General features: G+C 38.4%; 1 protein-coding gene across 5 annotated transcripts in view; it reads right to left on the minus strand.

Annotated features, from left to right (window-relative positions):
• The window catches only part of ZNF385D (zinc finger protein 385D), a 978,174-nt gene that overhangs the window by 39,605 nt on the left and 918,227 nt on the right, over nucleotides 1-20,342 (minus strand). Inside the window, exon 1 of one of the 5 annotated variants that reach the window (XM_084987221.1) lies at nucleotides 9,563-9,655. The exons of the other annotated variants lie outside the window; for them this stretch is intronic. Within the exon in view, the coding sequence (XP_084843347.1) occupies nucleotides 9,563-9,569 (7 nt within the window). The 5' untranslated portion in view covers nucleotides 9,570-9,655. Of the gene's footprint in view, nucleotides 1-9,562; nucleotides 9,656-20,342 lie in introns of those variants that run through there. 5 annotated transcript variants of the gene reach the window in all.

The raw sequence follows: 20,342 nt of genomic DNA on the forward strand, positions 1-20,342 counted from the left end.
GTGAAAGGTCTAGTGTTCAGATAAAGAACACCTACAACTCAACAATAAAAAGAAAAAAAAAAGCCCAATTAAAAGAGAGACAAATGATTTGAATAACATGTCTCCTAATAAGATGCAGATGCCAATATGAGTCATTAGAGAAAGGCAGATCAAAACCACAATGAGACATCACTTCATACCCACTAGAATGGCTATAATAATGATAAAAATTTAAATTAAAAAAACCAGAAAATAACAAGCATTAGCAAGGATGTGAGAATCCTCATACATTACTGGTAGGAATATAAAATGGTGCAGCAGCTATAGAAAAGATTGGTAGTTTCTCAAAAATTTACACACAGAGTAACATGTGATTCAGCAATTCCACTTCTAAGCATATACACAAAATAACTAAAAATATATTGTTATGCACAAACTTGTAAATGAATGCTCACAGCACCATTATGTTCATAATGACTGAAGATGGAAACAACCCAAAAATCTATCAGCTAATGAATGGATACACAAATGGCAACATAATGGAATACTACTTGGGCATATAAAGTAATGACAACATTTACAATATGGATGAATCCTAAAAGCATTATGCCAAGTGAAAGAAATTAGTCACAAAAGACCAAACACTATAGGATTCCATTTACCAGAACTGCCAAATCCATAGATACAGAAAGCAGATTAGAGGTGCCAGGGAAAGGGGGAAAAGTGGAATTAGGAGCTAAAAGTATCTCTAGGTAGCGATGGAAATATTCCAATTTTTTTTTTTTTCCTTCCATGCTTGTGGCACGCAGAAGTTCCTGGGCCAGGGATCAAAACCTCACCACAGCAGCAGTGAACAGAGCCACAGCTGTGACAATGGCAGATCCTCAACCTGCTGAGTTATCAGGGAACTCCAAAATTTTCTAAAATTTGATAGCTGTAATGGTTGCATAATACTTTGAATATATAAAAAACCCTTTAGATTGTACACTTTAAAATAATTCATCATGTTACATGAATTTTACATCTATAGAAAAAAAAAATTAAGCTGATGGAGACGTATGTCCTTGCAACGGCCAGAAGGCCCTATTTGGTCCAGTCTTCCACCATCTAAGTTTACCTTTTATTATCTTCCCATTTATTCCCTCTATAAACAATTACACTGCAATGGCCTTCCCGCTGTTCTTTAAGAACGCCAAGCATGATCAAACCTCAGAAACTTTGTATGCTGTGCCACCTACTCAGAACACTCTTGCCCAGATAATCACAAAAATCCTCCACTCCCTGCCTTCAAACCTGTATCATCTTCGCAGGGAAGCTCAATCTTACTACCCTGGATAAAACTATGCCCCTCCACCTGATAGGGATGGAGTAGGCACAGGTAGTTGTAGAAGTCCCAGTAAGGGACCACAGATAAAGAGAGAAACTTAGAGGAGTTTGGGAGATCACTGTAAGTAAACAAATTGCTCAAAAAAGCCTTCAGAACAGGGCAGGTTTGCTTGATGAGTGGAGGTGTGAGAATTGCCTTAGGTCCTTGGGGGGGGATGTGATGAGGCCTGCATTCAGATTCAGAGCAAGGGCAGGAGTTTGAGGACTGCCCTTTGCTGATTTGAATACACACCCTACCAAATACCAAGGAGGAGCTACTCCTCCCAGAAAGGAAGAGGTGGTCTTTTCCCACCCCCACTCCTCTTGGATGATAAAACTTGAGGAGTGGATCCTTGAAGCAGAGAATCTTTGCCGGCCTGCCTGCTTGCATCGCTCACAAGCATCCTATCTTAATAAATCTATTTCTTGCCCATCACTTTGTCTCTCACTGAATTCCTTCTGCGCAGAGAAGGACTCACTGAACCTCAGTGAGTCCAGACATAGGGTGAGTGATTCTAATTTAAAACCATGGGTTCAAGTCCCAATCTGGGTTAAGGCTGGGTTTGAGTCCCAGCCCATGGGTTCAAGTCCCAGTCTGTGTTCTGGCTCGGTTCGGACTGTTAGTTCTGTCAGTTTCAATGCCACACTGAGCTAAGAGAAGGGAAAATGTGTGTCTACACAAAAATTCAGATAAAAATGCACAGGGCAGCATAATTCATAACACCCCTCGAAGTGAAAGAATTCAAACATACATTAACTGACAACAGAAAAAAATAAAATGTGATAGATTCCTGTGATGGATAATTACTCTGCCCTAAAGAGGAATGAAATCACGATACATGTCACATTATAAATCAACCCTTGAAATCATTATATTAGGTAAAAGAAATCAGTCACAAAATAACAGGTATTATATAATCCCATCTTTTTTTTTTTGATCTCTTTAAAGCCACACCAGTGGCATATGGAGGTTCCCAGGCTAGGGACTGAGCTGCCCATGCCACAGCCACAGCAATGCCAGATCTGAGCCGCATCTGCAACCTACACTACAGCTCATGGCAACACTGGATCCTTAACCACTAAGTGAGGCCAGGGATCAAATCCTCGTCCTCATGGATATTAGTCAGATTTGTTTCCTCTGCACCACGATGGGAACTCCTACATAATCCCATCTTTATGAATTATCCAGCATAAACAAATCTACAGAGACAGGAAGTATCTTAGTGGTTGCCAGGGGAGAAGAGGTCTGGGGTAATGGAGATTTACTACTAATGGGTATGTGCTTTCTTCGGGGACTTCTAAAATTGATTGCGGTGATGGTGCACAACTCTATGCACAGCAAAAACCACTGAACTGTACATTTGAAATAGGTGAGTTGTATGGTATGCAGATTATATCTCAATAAAGCAGTTACTTTAAAAAAAAGAAATAAGCTGTGAAAATTCTGGCTCTGTTTCTGGTTTACTCTGAGGAAGCAGGACCAAAGGCTGACTCCTGTCAGCTGGAAAGATGAGAAAGAAGCACAGGTTACCCCATCTCTTAGACTGGTGCAGAGGTGGATGTCAGAAGTTTCAGGCTGCTCTTGGGGGAGGGTGAGCCTTATAAACTAAAACATGCAAATAGGATGGTAGTTATTAGGTATCTCAAGCCAAAGAAATCCTCCTAAGATGAGAAGATAATCGCTCCTTTGCTAAAAGCCTTGAAGAGCAAAGTCTAAACTTCTCTGTAGAATATGCCAGTCTAGCCCTTGAAAGCTTCTGAACTGCAACTCCAGCTCATGGCCCACAGGCCACATTTTAATCCTGTCAAACTATCCTAGTGTCCTAAGAGATATGCTCTCTCCTAGCTTTGTGTGCACCCTTCAGCCAAGGCTCAGTACAAATGTCACCAGAGAAATCCATGATTCCTTTTCTTTATGCTTATAACACCTTGACCATATTCCTATTTGGGTACTAGTCATGTTACTATAATTTTTTTTAGTTTTTTTTTCTTTTATTTTTTCCCGCTGCACAGCATGGGGGTCAAGTTATTCTTACATGTATACATTTTTCCCCCCACCCTTTGTTCTGTTGCAATATGAGTATCTAGACATAGTTCTCAATGCTACTTCACAGGATCTCCTTGTAAATCTATTCTAAGCTGTATTTGATAACCCCAAGCTCCCGATCCCTCCCACTCCCTCCCTCTCCCATCCAGCAGCCACAACTCTATTCTCCAAGTCCATGATTTTCTTTTCTGTGGAGATGTTCTTTTGTGCTGGATATTAGATTCCAGTTATAAGTGATATCATACAGTATTTGTCTTTGTCTTTCTGATTCATTTCACTCAGTATGAGAGTCTCTAGTTCCATCCATGTTGCTGCAAATGGCATTAGGTCATTCTTTTTTATGGCCGAGTAATATTCCATTGTGTATATATACCACATCTTCCTAATCCAATCATCTGTCAATGGACATTGGGGTTCTTTCCATGTCCTGGCTATTGTGAATAGTGCTGCAATGAACATGCGGGTGCATTAATTATTTTTTAAATTAGTAATCTTTTCCCCAGACTATGTCTCCCAAGGACACAAGGTCAGGACTTAAAGTATGTGGTATTTTCTTGAATCTAGTATTGCATTTAACTATGCTTGACATCTCTGCCCTACAGGGAAAGAAGGGCAGGGTGGGGGGACACAATACTTTATAAATGAATTCTAAGTTAAAAATTATTGAAGTGGTATGGGTAATCACAAAGTCAATGAGTGCACAACAGTGTAGAATAAGCACGAGGTTGACAGGATATATTTTACTCTCAATGAGTTCTCACTCCCCGTCCAAAAAGAACTCCACCATGTTAAGCGTATTTTTTAAAATATTTTTTAAATTAAAAAATTGTTTTTCGGAGTTCCCATCATGGCTCAGTGGAAATGAATCTGACTAGCATCCATGACGATGCAGGTTCGATCCTTGGCCTTGCTCAGTGGGTTGGATATCCCACGTTGCTGTGAGCTGTGATGTAGGTCACAGATGTGGCTCAGATGTGTGTTGCTGTGGCTGTAGTGTAGGCCAGCAGCTACAGCTCTGATTCGACTGCTAGCCTGGGAACGTCCATATGCCAAGGGTTCAGGCCTAAAAAGGCAAAAAAAAAAAAAAAAAATTGCTTTTTTTCAATTATTATTTTTTAAATTTAAGTATACATGATTTACAATGTTGTGCCCATAAGCACAAGCCAAATATCTCATCTGGCTTTTACCAATGTACCATAAGCTATTGTATTGCTTCATGAAAATGAAACAGGTTGGATATTCTAACCCAATTTTCACCTCAGGGGAAGGCCATGTAAGTTGGGACTGCACTCTGTAAGGTTGGGGATGCAGGATTCTTCCCCACGTCTCAGAGTGACCACTTACAACATCCTCCAGTGCTGCTTCACAAGCTGGGCTGCAACAAGCACCAGCCGCATCACTAATATTATTGGCTGCTGCTAAATCACCTGTCAAATTTTCAGAATTTTCAGTTGATTTACCCTGAATGTTAAGCTTGCTCTTTGGCATCCATGTTTCTATTGATGCTGTTTCATAAGGGCTCCCAAGAGACTCAGGCCTGACCTCAGGTTCATGCTCAGATGCTCTTTCGGTAACATCATCTTTCTTCTCTCCACTGCTGGACCAAATAAAATTCAAATGTAGTGTAGTGTTGTATATCCTAGCTTGCATGAATGACTGAAGGAGATCTGGAGGTTTCATTTTCCATCTGCCCGAAATTCAGACACCCCAGCCTAATGCTCCATGTAACTATTACACAGGTAGCAGATCATGTGAGAAACTGTACAAGGCAGAAAGCAGGTGGTGGAGATTGGGTATTTATCACTTGACTTGGCTTATACCTGATGACATTCAGTAGAAAGTTTTAACGATAAGCTTTTAAACTGTGTAATTCAGTAGGGACAAAAAGACTAAATAAATTGATTTTTCTTCAACATACTGCATCGCATGCAGTTGAAATTAAGTCTTTGTATACTATCTTGTAGTGAAGCTACGACAAACGAATCCTTTAATAAACATACAATTGTATACAGGTGTGGTCTTTGGGTTGTATGTGAAAGAAGCAATATTTTATATCATTTTTTATCAAGTATGACATTTTTAAGGAAAGAAGATGAACAAAGGTATCTATTAGAGCAATTGCCATTTCTAAAACTGATGGATTTCTAATTTGTATAGAGTCATGATGAAGAACTTCCTAAAGAAAAGAGCAATTAATAAGGGTATTTGGCTTTCTGAGCTACTTCCTGAAAGACTCAAGAGTCATCCATCTGCTGTGAAAAACAATATTAAGTAGTTCCCACTGTGCCACAACGGGATCATTTGTGTCTCTGCAGCACCAGGAAGCAGGTTTGATCCCTGGCCCAGGGCAGTGGGTTAAAGGATCTGGCGTTGCCACGGCTGTGGTGTAGGTCACAACTGCAGCTTGGATCCAATCCCTGGCCTAGGAATTCCATGCGCTGCAGAGTGGCCAAAAAAGGGCGGGGGGAAAGAAATATATACATATATATATTAAAATGAGTGCCTCAATAATATCTAAGGTGTGTTTATCACTGTTCAATTTGTTAAATGTTTTATACTCATTCGTTCTCAAAATTCTTTTTTCTTTTTCCTTTTTTTTTTGCCTGTTCTAGGGCCACTCCCACGGCATATGGAGGTTCCTAGGCTAGGGGTCTAATCGGAGCTGTAGCTGCCGGCCTGCACCACAGCCACAGCCACACGGAATCCGAGCCGCATCTACACCACAAGCTCACGGCAATGCCAGATCCTTAACCCATTGAGCAAGGCCAGGCATGGAACCTGCAACCTCATGGTTCCTAGTTGGATTCGTTAGCCACTGAGCCATGATGGGAACTCCTCAAAATTCTTTTCAATCAGAGCAGGACAATTTCTGATTCTTCTAAGACGTGGAAACAAAAGTTCAAAGGCTTGGCCGACCTCACCTAAAGACACAAGCTCTGAATTGCAGTTCCAAGACTGCCGTGGACCTCTTCTATCACATATGACATCTGAGGGAACTGAGGTAAGGAAAGTATATGTAAAATCTAAGAAGATTCTCTGCCTTTCATTTTCTAAAATCATGTTCAAGATTTAGTTTTTTCTCTTTGGTCTTAACATTTTAAATACTAACTGAATTTTTTAAATTTAAAGCTCCTCTTTGAAGTTTTAATTTAGTTAAGTTTTGAAGAAGAAAATTTTGAAGAGGGAAATTTGAGATAGCAACTTGAGCAAAAATGTTATCAATTTAAAATATTCATGTTGGGCCAAATGTTAATTAGTAGTTTAATTGCCTTCAAATTTGCACAGCAACTGGTAAAGCCTCTAGCTGTTTGAAATCATCAGCTTGTATATTTCAAATGTTCATGGAAAGAAATCGGATGCTCTTCTGAAAGCATATTCCCTGATTAGTGCAAATGTCCAGTAAATTGCTTGCTGGTGCAAACTGGGAACAAAAATACATCTGTAACCCCATTAAAGTATTTTTAGCCTCTGAGCATTTAACATTGGGCTTAGATACTCCCTGTCTTTCTAGTTATAAGTAGGTACCTAGTATATAGTAGTTGCTTAACAAATATTTTATCACTGAGCTAATTTTTTGGTCCTTTATAACATTGCATAGCTGAGTCTTATAGTCTGGAACACCACTAGCCTTTACAACAACAATGACAACCACCACCAACAACACATTCCTTAGACCAGAAATTCCAGCTCTTCTCACAGTGGCTTGGTGATTAGAATTGTTCTATTCAAATCTAAACCCAACTTTATACTTTGAATGTAATCTCTTATTTTTTTTCCCAGGCTATAATTTTGTGAGCCTGAGGAAAAGGCAAACAATGAATATCTAGAACAGCTGTCATGAAACTAACTGGAAGAGTGACATGCTTTGAAGTTGAGCCTGGCCCCTTCGGTACTTGCCTGCAATTAAGTCAGTCAAGAGAAGAAATATGACTTAGAAGTATAGATAGATAGGTAGACAATAAGTAGATAAATAGTGAAATATTGTTTTAAGGGTAAAAAGCAGACATTGATATACATGTAAACTCATGCTGTAAGTAAAGAGCAATTTTGAAGAGGCTAAGGATTAAAGCATAATGGAGGCAAGAGATGAAATAAGTTAAAACGAATTCTAAATGCTATAAAGTAGGAATTATATGACTACCTTATAAACATAATTTTATATGTATAAATAATATTTAGACTATCATGTATATATATTAAATATATAATATACATTATGTTATGTATCAACATATAACATATAACTACATATAATTATATATAGTAAGTAATTATTATATAATTATATATAATATAATGCTCTACATGGTGAGGTAAAGAGATAGGCAGGCAACACCAAGTAAAACAATTTTTAAAACATTATTTGATGAAAAAAATACGCAGACTTGACAGGTAAAATAAGTAGACTAATCTATAATGGTATTAATAATAGTACATAACATTTTATTAGTCTAGGTAATTAAAATGGTAAATGTACAAAAAATAAAATAAATTAAGAGGAAATTAGAGCAGAAAATATTCACTAGCATACCAAGATTGTAAAACATTACATGCGATGTGATCTCACTTGTATAAAAAATAGATCTCATATATTTTCAAAGGGAGACTGGAGGGTATATGTGACTGATAGAATTTTTTTTCCTGTATTAAAATGCATATCATATCCACCTTATTTCTTCCACAATTAGAAAAAATGTGAATCCTTTAAGATAATGTTGATACAGGGAGAGCAGGGCAGGGCTCTCACAGGAAACTGCCTCAGAGACGCGCAAAGAGCATGTGCATTAGAGGCTGAGTGTCCCGAGGGTCCTCAGAGCCAGATGCTCTGGAAAGTGCAGGGACGTTAAGCCCATTAATACTGGCCTTGAAAGCAAAACTCCACAACAGCTGGCTAGTTTTCTCACCATGTCTCCAACCTCACTTGCCTTCTCCACAGATGCTTATGGAGGTGAAAAGACACCCATTTCAAGTGATGAGACTACAGCCCAGACCTCTGGGCATCAGAGGAAACTTTCTTCTGCAGACTGAGGTCCCCCACTTTTCAGTTGCAGACCTTACTGGATGAGATCCGAAGTTTCAGATACATTAAATGCTTGCAGTTCTCTTCCTAGCTTGGTTCCATCCTAGAGCATACTCTTGGGAGAACTGCTTAGCCTCAATTGCTTCACATGCAACAAGAATGAGAGCATAAGTTCCACTGTCCTATGTCAAGGAGGACTCAGCGCACACATAAATGAAACAATGGAAACAAAGCAGTGAACTGGGGTGGGTTCAGCTGAGGTAAGCGCTATACGCAACTCTTGGCTTAACCCAAAGGAAGCAAAGGTCACAACACACCGTCCAACCCATTTAAATCTCTTCCTAAAGCAAAAAGTTTAGATGACAATATTCTCAGGGTATTTGATAAAGTAATGCTGGCAACGTATAAAGCAGACTTTTGAGAAAGTAACCGCAGAAATTTCAAAGTAACTTTATAATTGCTGACTGGAAGTTTAAGGTAGAACAACACATTATATGTATATGCTGTTTTTGTTAACTATGTAATCTTATATTCTTCAATGGAAAACCAAAAGTCTTGTAAATGGGTCTACTCACTTGAAGCACATAAATCTTAATGCTAATTAATGTGTCATATGATAAAAAAACCAAAACTATATATCTTCCCATGCTCTATATATTTGTGCCTATTTCTCTCTCTTGTAGAAATAAGTATATACACATACACATATATGTGAGCCCAGGGAATCTCAGACACTCAAATGCTTTTGGCTTTTTTCTCTCTGGAACATTGTAATAGCTTCAGAAATAACAGCAGTCAACTCTTCTCCAAATAGAATAGGTTCTAGAATTGCAGTTTTAAAGCCACAGCTGTTAGAAACTGCAGTCCAAAGTTCATATATTTACGCCATGTATTCAGCTCACAGCCTCCCCAAACCCCTGTTTGTAAAAAACATAGACACACATACTCAATTTTTCACAGTCACCCAAAGGTAAACACACACACACACACACACATACGCACACATTCACATACCATTTCGGCATGAACACAATTTCTGCAATAATTTCTGGATTAAGAGGGGAAAAAAAAAAGTCATAGCAGATGTGAAGCATATTACAATGTTTGCAGAAATCTAACCCATGAGAAAATGAGACAGAACTCTTGCTTACCACACATCACTCATCCACTCTGCTTCTTCAGTGGTGTGCAGACAGAGAGACCCAAGCAAATTTATGAGGCCATCATGTGACCCCACTGCCCGCCAAGGGCTGCTACAAAGTAAGAAGCTATAAATTTCTTTCTCATTAAATACTTAGTCATCTTCGCAGAAAGACTTTGTACCCAAGTACTCCACGTCCTGTGTCTAACAGAATTCCAGCCATCTCTCTTTATAGGGGAGATGTGCTATTAAATATTTTTGCCCATGTGTTTTCACTGTCCCTTGGTCCTCCTGGAAAACCTAAACTGTATTTCCATGTAGGCAACTACATTGATCGCCAGAGTCTTCCCAATTTCTTTGCTTGTAAATTATAGTTTTATATGACTCACAAAGTATTTAATGAAAAAACACACTCATTTTCAAAGATTTTCTCTTCACTGAATATTCAGTTTTTTATGCAGAGCTGTGGTTAGGTAAGGTGCTATGAATTAGTCTACAATGTCATGTATGCTCTGTTAGTTGGACGTACTTTCTCTCTTCTCAATGGGAAGAAGCAGATATTGAAGTATTTCATGCAGAGCACAGATCTAATGAGCCTCTCTCTTCCTATCCACACTTTTGCAAGCCGCTCCTGCCTCCCAAGTGTGCCATAGCCTCTCATCACCAGGCAAGGGTATGGAACACAAGACAAAACATCTTAAAGTCCAGGAAAAGCTGTAAGAGAATGAAAGAATCAGAAGCCAAACCTGCCAATTATCACTGAGGCTTAAGCCTAAGTTCCTCCAAGAATGTGCTGGACTTACTTATTTTTCTTGGCACTCTTGTCTCACATCTGTACAAGTCTTAGGGTGTCTCGTTTTTTTTTTTTTTTTTTTTTTGTCCTGACCCTGCTTCTTCCTTTCCTGTGAAAAGTAAGCCATTCAGAGCCCACCTGTGTGAATTTGGCAACATTTCTACAATCTGTGTCTTTATCACCCATTTTATGTTTGTGATGAACAGAAGACTCGATCCAAGCTGGGTACCGATGACAGGATTTGCCGTGGAACCAGCTCCACTGCCTCCAAGCTGACCCTTCGCTCGGGTTACCCGACACTGATTCCCCAACTGTCCCCATTCAGGCTACAGAGACAGCTGTGAGCATAAGAGAGATGTTCTGCTGCATAAATTCCTGCCAGGCACCTCTACTCGGGTTCGCAAGGATCTTGACAAGTTGTTATCTCTATCTATTTTGAGAGCCAAGTTCAGAGTACCGTTATTTCTCACCTACACAACGGAAATAGCCCTGTACATGATGTCTGTGTCATCTTCCATGACAACACACCCGATCCATTCTAATATGCAAATCTGTTATCAATTTATACCTTACGATATATTCATTTGCTCAATATTTTGGGGGACAAAATCCAATGACTTTGACGTGGCTTATAAGGTCCTAAAGGATCTGGTCCCTGCTTACCTTCCTCGACTCAGCTTTCACCACACCCAGACCTCTATAGGCATGAGCAGATTCAGTTTCACTAGTCATGATGAACTTCTCTCATATCCTTGAAAATAAATCTTTTTTTTTTTTTTTTTTTTTTTTTTTTTGTGTCTTTTTGCCTCTTCTAGGGCCGTTCCTGAGGCATACGGAGGTTCCCAGGCTAGGGGTTGAATCGGAGCTGTAGCCACCAGCCTATGCCAGAGCCACAGCAACGCGGGATTCGAGTCGCGTCTGCAGCCTACACAACAGCTCATGGCAATGCCAGATCCTTAACCCACTGAGCAAGAGAAGGGATCGAACCTGCAACCTCATGGTTCCTAGTAGGATTTGTTAACCACTGAGCCACAACGGGAACTCCGAAAATCATTCTTATCTCCAGGGCTCAAGCATCATGTCATCTTTGTCTTTAACATCATTCCTTCTCCACATCTGGGTAGTACTTATCTCTCAGCTAAGAGAGCTATTTTTCCAGGAACCCTTTGGAGATCCCCCTAATATTAGCTGTCAACCCCTCCTGCATATGTTAGCAACAGTCATGGCTTTCCCCATCCGTATCTCAATTTCCTGCCTAGCAGTTCGCTGCATTCCTCACTAAGCTCCATAGGAAATGGTGATGTCTTCAAATTCTCTGTTACAGCTTGTGATAACTACTCAAGGCATTTATTAGGCACAAAAATTAGTCAAATTAATGAAATGCTGGTTCTGTCGCCTTTAACTCTATGTTTCTCCCAAATAGGCATGTCCTCTTTCAACTTGCCTTAGGTCTCCATGAGTTATTGGCCTTGATAAGCAAGTACAAAAAAATTTAGAGGATTGGAAACTTAGGAGAGTATTCATTACTGCCATATTATGTTATAAATGAGAGCACACTCACCCAAAGAGAGGAGACAAATTGTCCAGGAAACTAAGGGGCACAGGGAGAAACAGGCTGTGGACCTGAACCCAATTCGTCTAAATCCCTGGTCTAGTTCTCCCACCAGAATATTCACCAATGACCAGGGATTTCTCATCAATTCTCTGCAACTAGGTTCTGGTGTCACTGGCCCTAGCATATATGCCCTTAGCCATGTCAGGTACTGGTTACGGAAGGCAGCTTATTTCATTATTGTCTCTTCATCAATGTGTTTCTTAACACCATGTAAAAGAAAAACTAAGAAAGAAACTTAAGTTATCAAAGTTCTGTGTCAGAACTTGAATATACCTTAAAAAATGAAAAATTGAGTTACCATATGATCCAGCAATCTCACCCCTGGGCATATATCCAGAGAAAACACTAATTCTTGCATCCCTATGTTCATTGCAGCACTATTCACAACAGCCAAGACATGGAAGCAACCTGAATATCCATCAAGAGATAAGTGGATAAAGAAGATGTGGTATATAAAGTCCAGGAAAAGCTGTAAGAGAATGAAAGGATCAGAAGCCAAACCTGCCAATATATATATAATGGACTATTACTCAACCATAAAAAAGAATGAAATAATGTCATTTGTAGCAACATGGATGGACCTAGAGATTATACTAAGTGAAATAGTGAAAGACAAATATCACATGATAGTACATATATGCTGAATCTTAAAAAATGCTACAAATGAATTTATCCACAAAACAAAAAGAAATTCATGGATATAGAAAATGAACTTATGGTACCAAAGAGGACAGAGGAATGGAGGGAGGGATAAATCAGGAGTTAGAGATTAATACACACTACTATATATAAAATAGATAAACAACAAGTAACTACTACATAGCATAGGGAACTATAACAATATCTTGTAATAATCTATAATGGAAAGGAATCTGAAAAAGAATATCTATCTGAGTCACTTTTCTGGGTACACCTGAAACAAATACAACATTGTAAATCAACTATACTCCAATTAAAAAATAAAGAAAAAGAAAAACAAAATAAAACGTGATTACACTTACTTACTAAAACTGCATGAACTTGACAGCTTTCCCAAAATACAAAAACCAAGAACTGTTTAATTTTGTGGGTTCTATTGTTGTCAGGGGATTATAAACTTTCATAAAGGTTTTGGGTTTTTGGCTTTTTTTTTTTTCAAAAGCAATGTTCTGATTCTAAGTGCACAAAAATTGAAACGTTGAGATAAGTATCTTTGAGACATTGTTATTAATGCATGCAGACTTTATAGCAGTGGGGGATCAAAACAGTTTTTTTAAGTTTTATTGAAATATAATTGATTTATAATGTTTTGATAATTTCTGCCATAGAACAAAGTAATTCAATTATATGTATATATGTGTGTGTGTGTTCTTCATACATTTTGTTCTCTTTCAGATTCTTTTCGAATATTAAAAAAGTTCAGAAAACACTTTAAGGCTTTCTTTTTTTTTTTTTTTTGGCCAAGCTTAAGCATTTCCCAGTGAGTCCAAACTGCAATTGGGAGAAAGGGCGATGCTAGCCACATGCTGATTTCTGTTCGCGTCTACCAAGAGAGCATTGCTCTGGCCTTAGTGACACCTTTTCGTGGGATTTCCCTGATAATTCATAGCATGCTGGTTTTCTCCCAGCAAATCCAGGCTTTCTGTCAATGACCATCTGAGGCTCATATGTGCCATATCCCTCAGGTCCAGAAATTCTACTCGTGAGAATGTGCATAACAGCTAAGAGCACACTGGAAGTGTTGGTCCTGCCACTTGTTCGTGGTGTGAAACTGAACAAGTTAACATTTCTACACTAAAGTTCCTGCTTCCATAGAAAGAAGGTATTAACCACAATGATAAATCCCATCACATCCCCTTAGCAAAGGCTAAACTTTAAAAGAATAATAATTTCATTTTTTTGGTAAGAATATGGGGCAGATGTTTACTGTCTACGGGCTATAAAATTATACCATCTCTTTGGAAAAAAGATTGACTGTGGTCTATGAACTTAAATATACTCCTCTCCTTGAATATAACAGTTCTATTTTAAGTATTTACCAAGGAAAATCAAAATATGTCCACAAAGAAAGCGATGCACACATGTTTAGAGCAGTTTCGTACATAAAAGCACCACTGGGAAGCAATCCAAACAGCTATCGCCAGATAAATGAACAGTCTGTGGTATGTTCATAAAATAGGATACTATTCAGCAATAAAAAGAAATTATTTGATATGAAAACAAGAGGGATGAACCACAGATCCCTGTGTTGCACAAAAGAACACAAGGTACAAAAGAGTACATAGTAGGATTCCATCTATATCACATTCTAGAAAAGGCAAGACTCATCTACAGTGACAAAAAGCGTATCAGTGGTTGCTTCTGAGTGGGGAGGGGATTGACTGGAAGGGGCATGAATGAACTTTCCAGGGTGATGGAAAGATCCTATATCTTGACTAGGGTGAGGGTTATACCAGGGAACAGATTTATATCAATGAATCTGTGCATTTGATTATATAAAAAGTATACCCAATAAGACAGTAAAGCAATTGAAATTTCTTCACGCTTACTGATTCTTATATTGTAAGTGGAAACATGGGAGGAGGCCATAGACATTTGTGCTGTGAACTTGGAAAAGAATCATGGTCACATTGTGATTTCACCAAAATCCTTGTTATCCTAAGCATGTGCGGGATTTCACCTTCAGCTGACCCCATGCTGCACTGAATACATTTTACTATAGGTTACTTTCGTTTTAGGGAGAAAAGATTAGCCATTATAAGTAGCTCTTCTTCTTAAACAGCTTTTGTCAAAGGGAATTTTAAGATACATAAGGAGTATCAACATAAGTGGAATTTTTTTCAGCAATAATAATTAATATAAATTGGACTTCTGATGAAAGGAGACTTAGATCCACACTATGGAAGTTTTTTAGTTTGTTTTCATTCCAAGTGTATTCCACTGATGTTCAAGTTCCACTCTTTTAAAAATAACTGTATAAATTGATGCAAGTTCAATAACGTAAAAAAGCTTTAAGTCTTCTTTTCCTTATTTTAGTGTAACAAGTAATTTGGCATAGGCACAGCCACTTAAAGCTCAAGAAAGAATTATTAAAATGCAACTCAAGGTATTAAGCAGACAAAGAAGACTTAAAGAGGAAAAAAAAAAACCCATCAGTAATTGTTTTTGTGGTCTTGAAGTTTAATAGTGGATCCAGAGCCATCTCTCATTTCTTGTAAAGTACTCCACCAAGCAGGTGCATTAAGAAAAAAATTGATGGGTAAGAGGACTAAGAATATAACTACTAATGGAATGTGTTGATTTTAAAGTTGGATAAAGTGGAAGTCATATCAACTTAAGAGAACTGCTTTTCTCTCAGCACTTCGCTTGCCATGTTTCACATGAGGCACTTAGAGCACTTGTTCTTATCTTGAAAATCCAAGTCCATTGCATAATCATGGTGAGGATATATCATGCACTTCTTTCCTATTTTCTTATTTTATCTAGTACAGTGCTGTGCAGACCAGCTTTTCAACAAACCGGTTCTGATAAAACTAAAGGATTAGGAACAGATTTTTAAGGGCCTTTCTATTAAAAACATGCTTGATACTAAGTAATTATCTAGGTAGCTTGAGGAAAAACACAGCTGCCCAGATTTAGAATTCTTGGCCCCAAGTTCCTAGTATTGTTTTAAAATGTGATGGGAGTGGGTGTATTCTTGCCTACATTATCCTCAAACTTCTATAAAGCTGTCAGAGGATAAAATGACGAAGAAAAACAATCTACATTTCCACATAAATCTTTCTAAAATGTTAAAATATTGTTTTATACAATTTATATCAAAAGGCATCATTCAAATAAGTTGGTGACCTGAACATATATATTTTTCAAGTGCCAAATGAAGTGTGATACATATAATATGATTTCTATTTTTAATTTTTCTGGGAGAGAAAAAATGATTTTGCAATCAGGGATTATTCTTCATTGTCATAATACAGATCCAAATGGAGCCAGACCTACGAGCTGAAAATGGCTCTTGCAGGCAGAAGATGTGTCCGTTGCGACTGACGATAGAGGTGAAAAAATATAGAACACAACAGGATGCTAAGTATTGAGAGTGGAGCCAACTACTTTTTGGGGTACAATTGTTTTTGCATGCTCACTCCCAGTCTCCAACCACCATTGGGCCCACGTACACTTTTATATGCCTGGGACACGCTTTAAGGTTTACAATTACATCCCAACAAGACATGGCCAACAGAATCTGACAGTAGACAAAAGAGTGCAGTGAAACTCCAAATCCATAGTCTATATCCAATTCATAGTTAATAGAGCCTAGCCATCCATAAAACCATTAAACTTTAGACTGAGATGGTGGGTCTCATGTTATCTCTCACCCCCTTTCCTTCTCTGGTCCATTTGCACCCTGGCTTGTTTTCTTACCGTTAGCTGGTAGGATCTAATCATACAAGGATATTATTTTCATGAACAAAGTTCAAAGCCATAGCCTGCTGATACCGCAGAGTTTTGCTAATAAATAACCCCTAAAGCATCTCTGATGCTCTCACCAAAGAGCCCAGGGCAAATAAGCAAACTCACTTCTCTGCAACAAAATGTCAGCCTCTTATGTTTATGGTGGGAATACTTCTCTGTTAATTAATCTACTATATGAAATCTTCTAATGATCAAAAATTCCCAGAGGATAAAGTAGAGAGAACACTTCTCCCCTCAAGTTAAAACATCAAAATATTTTATTATAATCAGTTTTGTCTTATTCAAAATAGCCTGCAGTATGTAACATTTCCCTTAAGACTCTTTAGTTTTGATAAAATTGGAAAAACGATTTCTTTCTGAGTATATGTACAGAATCTTTCTAAGTATCTTTGTGCATGAAAATCTCAGAAACAAAAGAAATCAATTATTGTTTGCTGGTTATACTTTTTTCCCTCACTGTTGGAGGGAAACATAATTATTTCTTCCCATTTCATTAGATACATAGGTTCAGAAAACAAAATGCTAAGTTTGCTAAATTGCTTTGCCTAATTTAGGGAGAAATTTTGTGTTTTATGTGAGGGCTGGCTAGTACCATTTTCATCTTGAGATATGTTCAAAACAGTGTGACCCAAGCTTTTAAATTTGATCATGTTGCACTCTGATGAATTCTCAATTTGAAGTTTCCAGAAGTTTCTAAAGTGATCACTCCTTATGTTTACAATAAAACCACATTGTCTTAGGTTGGAACATTTAATTCTATTTTAAAACTTTGCTGACATAGGTACTGTGCTAGGCACTCTAGGGGAATATAAAAGTAAATTTTTTAAAAATATGACAAGAAGTCTCTCTTCTTGAAGAGTTTCCAACTGGAGTTCCCATTGTAGATCAATGGGTTAAGAACTTGACTAGTATCCACAAGGATGTGGGTTCAATCCCTGGCCTCACTCAGTGGGTTAAAGATCCAGTGTTGCTGCAAGCTGGGGCATAGGTCAAAGATGTGACTCGGACCTGGCATTGCTGTGGCTGTGGTGTAGGCCTGCAGCTGTAGCTCCAATTTGACCACTAGCCTGGGAACTTCCATAGGATGCAGATGCGACTCTATAAAGAAAAAAAAAAAAAAAAAGAGCTTACAGCTAAGAAAAAGAAGCAGACAAGAACTTCACCCAACTGTAATGCAACAGTCATAAAAGGAAGGCCAGAGCACAGGAGCAATGTATTATGGAACCCCAAAGAAAAGTGATGACTCCCATGTAGGAAATAGGACTCTCAGCCACAAATGGCACCTCAGAGCAGCCAACTGCTTACATCCAGACCTGGGTCACTCTTGTTCTCTTACTTCTCACCTCCAACCAATCAATCCTTCTTCCTTCTATCCAAAATGTACCTTAAATTCATCCACCATTTCTGTCCCTACAATCTTCCAAGGCACAGTCGCTTCTTGCCTAGACTGGCATAATCACCTTCAATTTGTCTTTCTGATGCCACACCCAATCTCTTATCCATTCCCCAAACTGCAACCAAAATAAACATTTCTGAGAACTGATGGCTCCTACTTAAAAGCCTCCAAGGGCTTCCCATTGGTCTTAGAATTCCAACCTCTGGTCATAGCTTATAAAACCTCAGCAGAATGTGTTTTCTGCCTGGATGTACATGCTCTTGTCATCTTTTGTAGAAGTTGTGTGGTCTGGCTCAGCATCTGTGCCAGGGGCTAGAGAGCTACAAACTCTGAGGTCCCAGATTTACTCCCACACAGGTCTTGGCTAGAGTTTAGTTTCTACCAGTTAAACTGCATAAGACTGGAAGGAGAATTAGACAACATTGCTGTCCTGACACAAGGAATGTCAAGGAACGGTCTGGTTTTTCTGGGGAAGTTTCTTACATGTTTCCTGATACATATAAGTATCTTTCCGGCCCAATTCTATAGCTTGGTTCTCAGGGTTGTTTCTTTCTTTAGATCTCTTTATGAGCCTGTAATCCATATTCTTTCTACTAAAAAAGCTAAGGTGATTTCCAAATCCTGCTGTTCAGCGCTTAATGATCAACTTAATTTCTCTAACATGCCAACATTTTTCTTGTTCTAATGTCTTTATACATACTTTCTTCCTTGATTAGGTCAGCCTTTTTTGGACTCCTTCTTATATCTCCCCTCTTGACATAAATTTTAACTCCTCAGAGATATTTTCCTTGGTAATCAACCCAATTAGATGCTCCCCAATTGTTTCCCATTAAATACTCTGCCTTTTAGTTTTTTGGTCTTTTTTTTTTTTTTTTTTTAGGGCTGCATTTGTAGCATACGGAAGTTCCCAGGCTAGGGGTCAAAGCAGAGCCATAGCTGCTGGCCTATGCCACAGCTACAGCAACACCGGATCTGAGCCACATCATGACCTACACTGTGGCTTGTGGCAACGATGGATCCTTAACCCACTGAGCAAGGCCAGGGATCAAACCTGCATCCTCATGGATACTAGCCGGGCTCTTAACCCACTGAGCCACAATGGGAACTTTGTCTCTTTTAATAGTAGTTAATATAAGCTATAAAATATAAACATATCATGAAATATCAGCTATTTTCTATCCTATATGTGAGACATAACTCTATCTATAAACCTTATCATAAGTTCAGCCACTAAATTGTACATTCTGCTACTTACTCAGCAATGTATACCTAGTACCTTGGAGAGTACCAGCACAAATATTTAAAACTTAAATTTATGTTGTTTCTAGGAGGTGTCCAGCTTTTCAACCAGCCCATTTTTCTTTCATTGCTTTTCATTTGACCATAACTTATTTGGGAAACCAAAAGAAACATGTCTACTCAGAATGGTTGGGAAAGTTCCCCTGACCCCAGCATTGGGCATACCATGGTACAACTGTCAGAGAGAGTGAGGATCACAGAGGATGGGGGGCTGGGTGCCTGTATGGTCCTGTCTCCCTAGCACCTGACAAGGTCTCTGGATTTTGAGTAGGTGCCCAAGAAATGAATGCATGGTCACTGAGCTGATCTCATTCTTCTGAGAGCCTCATTTCTATCTGAGAGTCACATGAGGCCGAGGGAATTTAAATCTCTCTCCCAAGGTCAATTATGTTGTTTGGAGGTGACTCTAGGTCCAGGATAATCAGATACCCAAAAATTATCCTTTCCCCTTCATACTATTCTCTTATAGTTCAAGCTGCCATACCTCTGCAGTTTCTCCCGTTTAATTTTTGAGGTTAGAAATGTATTTCATTTAGGAGTTCCCACTATGGCTCAGTGGTAATGAATCTGACTAGTATCCATGAGGAAGTGAGTTAAATCCCTGGCCTCATTCAGTGGGTTAAGGAAACGGCATTGCCGTGAGCCGTAGTGTAGGTTGCAGAACACAGCTCAGATCCTGCACTGCTGTGGCTGTGGTATAGGCTGGCAGCTACAGCTCTGATTTGACCCCTAGCCTGGGAAATTTCATATTCCCCACGCGCGGCTCTAGAAAAGCAAAAAATATATATATTTCATTTATTTTAAATGCTGGGAGAGAAAACTGAATAACCTTCTTGGGTATTTAAACTTTAAAATGTACAGAATATTTTCTAATCAAAGCTCTCTCACAAGTCCTACTGTTCTCAAAATCCAAAGTGATTTTATATAGCTAGAAACCCAGATCTAGGTCTTCATTATAAACATTATTCATACATGATAAATTTCTCATATTAATAACTACATCCCTCTTGACAAATTTTCTTAAATATTTTAATATTTTCATTTTGACTAAGAGAGATTTAGTAAAAATGTTAATGACCCTTTTCTCTGTCTGCTTAAACAGAAAATACAGAATGAATTTAGGAAAAAAACTCATTTTGTTTTGTTTTACAGGTAAATCCCTGACATGTTATTTATTTTTCATATGGTATACAGTGATGAAACACTACCTGAATAGTTTGAAATTTAAACTACAA

This window comes from Sus scrofa, chromosome 13 (assembly GCF_054392235.1).
Source record: "Sus scrofa isolate SSC_HxYL_T2T_F1_AM1 chromosome 13, Sscrofa_HxYL_maternal_Yorkshire_Landrace_v2.0, whole genome shotgun sequence".
NCBI lineage: Eukaryota > Metazoa > Chordata > Mammalia > Artiodactyla > Suidae > Sus > Sus scrofa.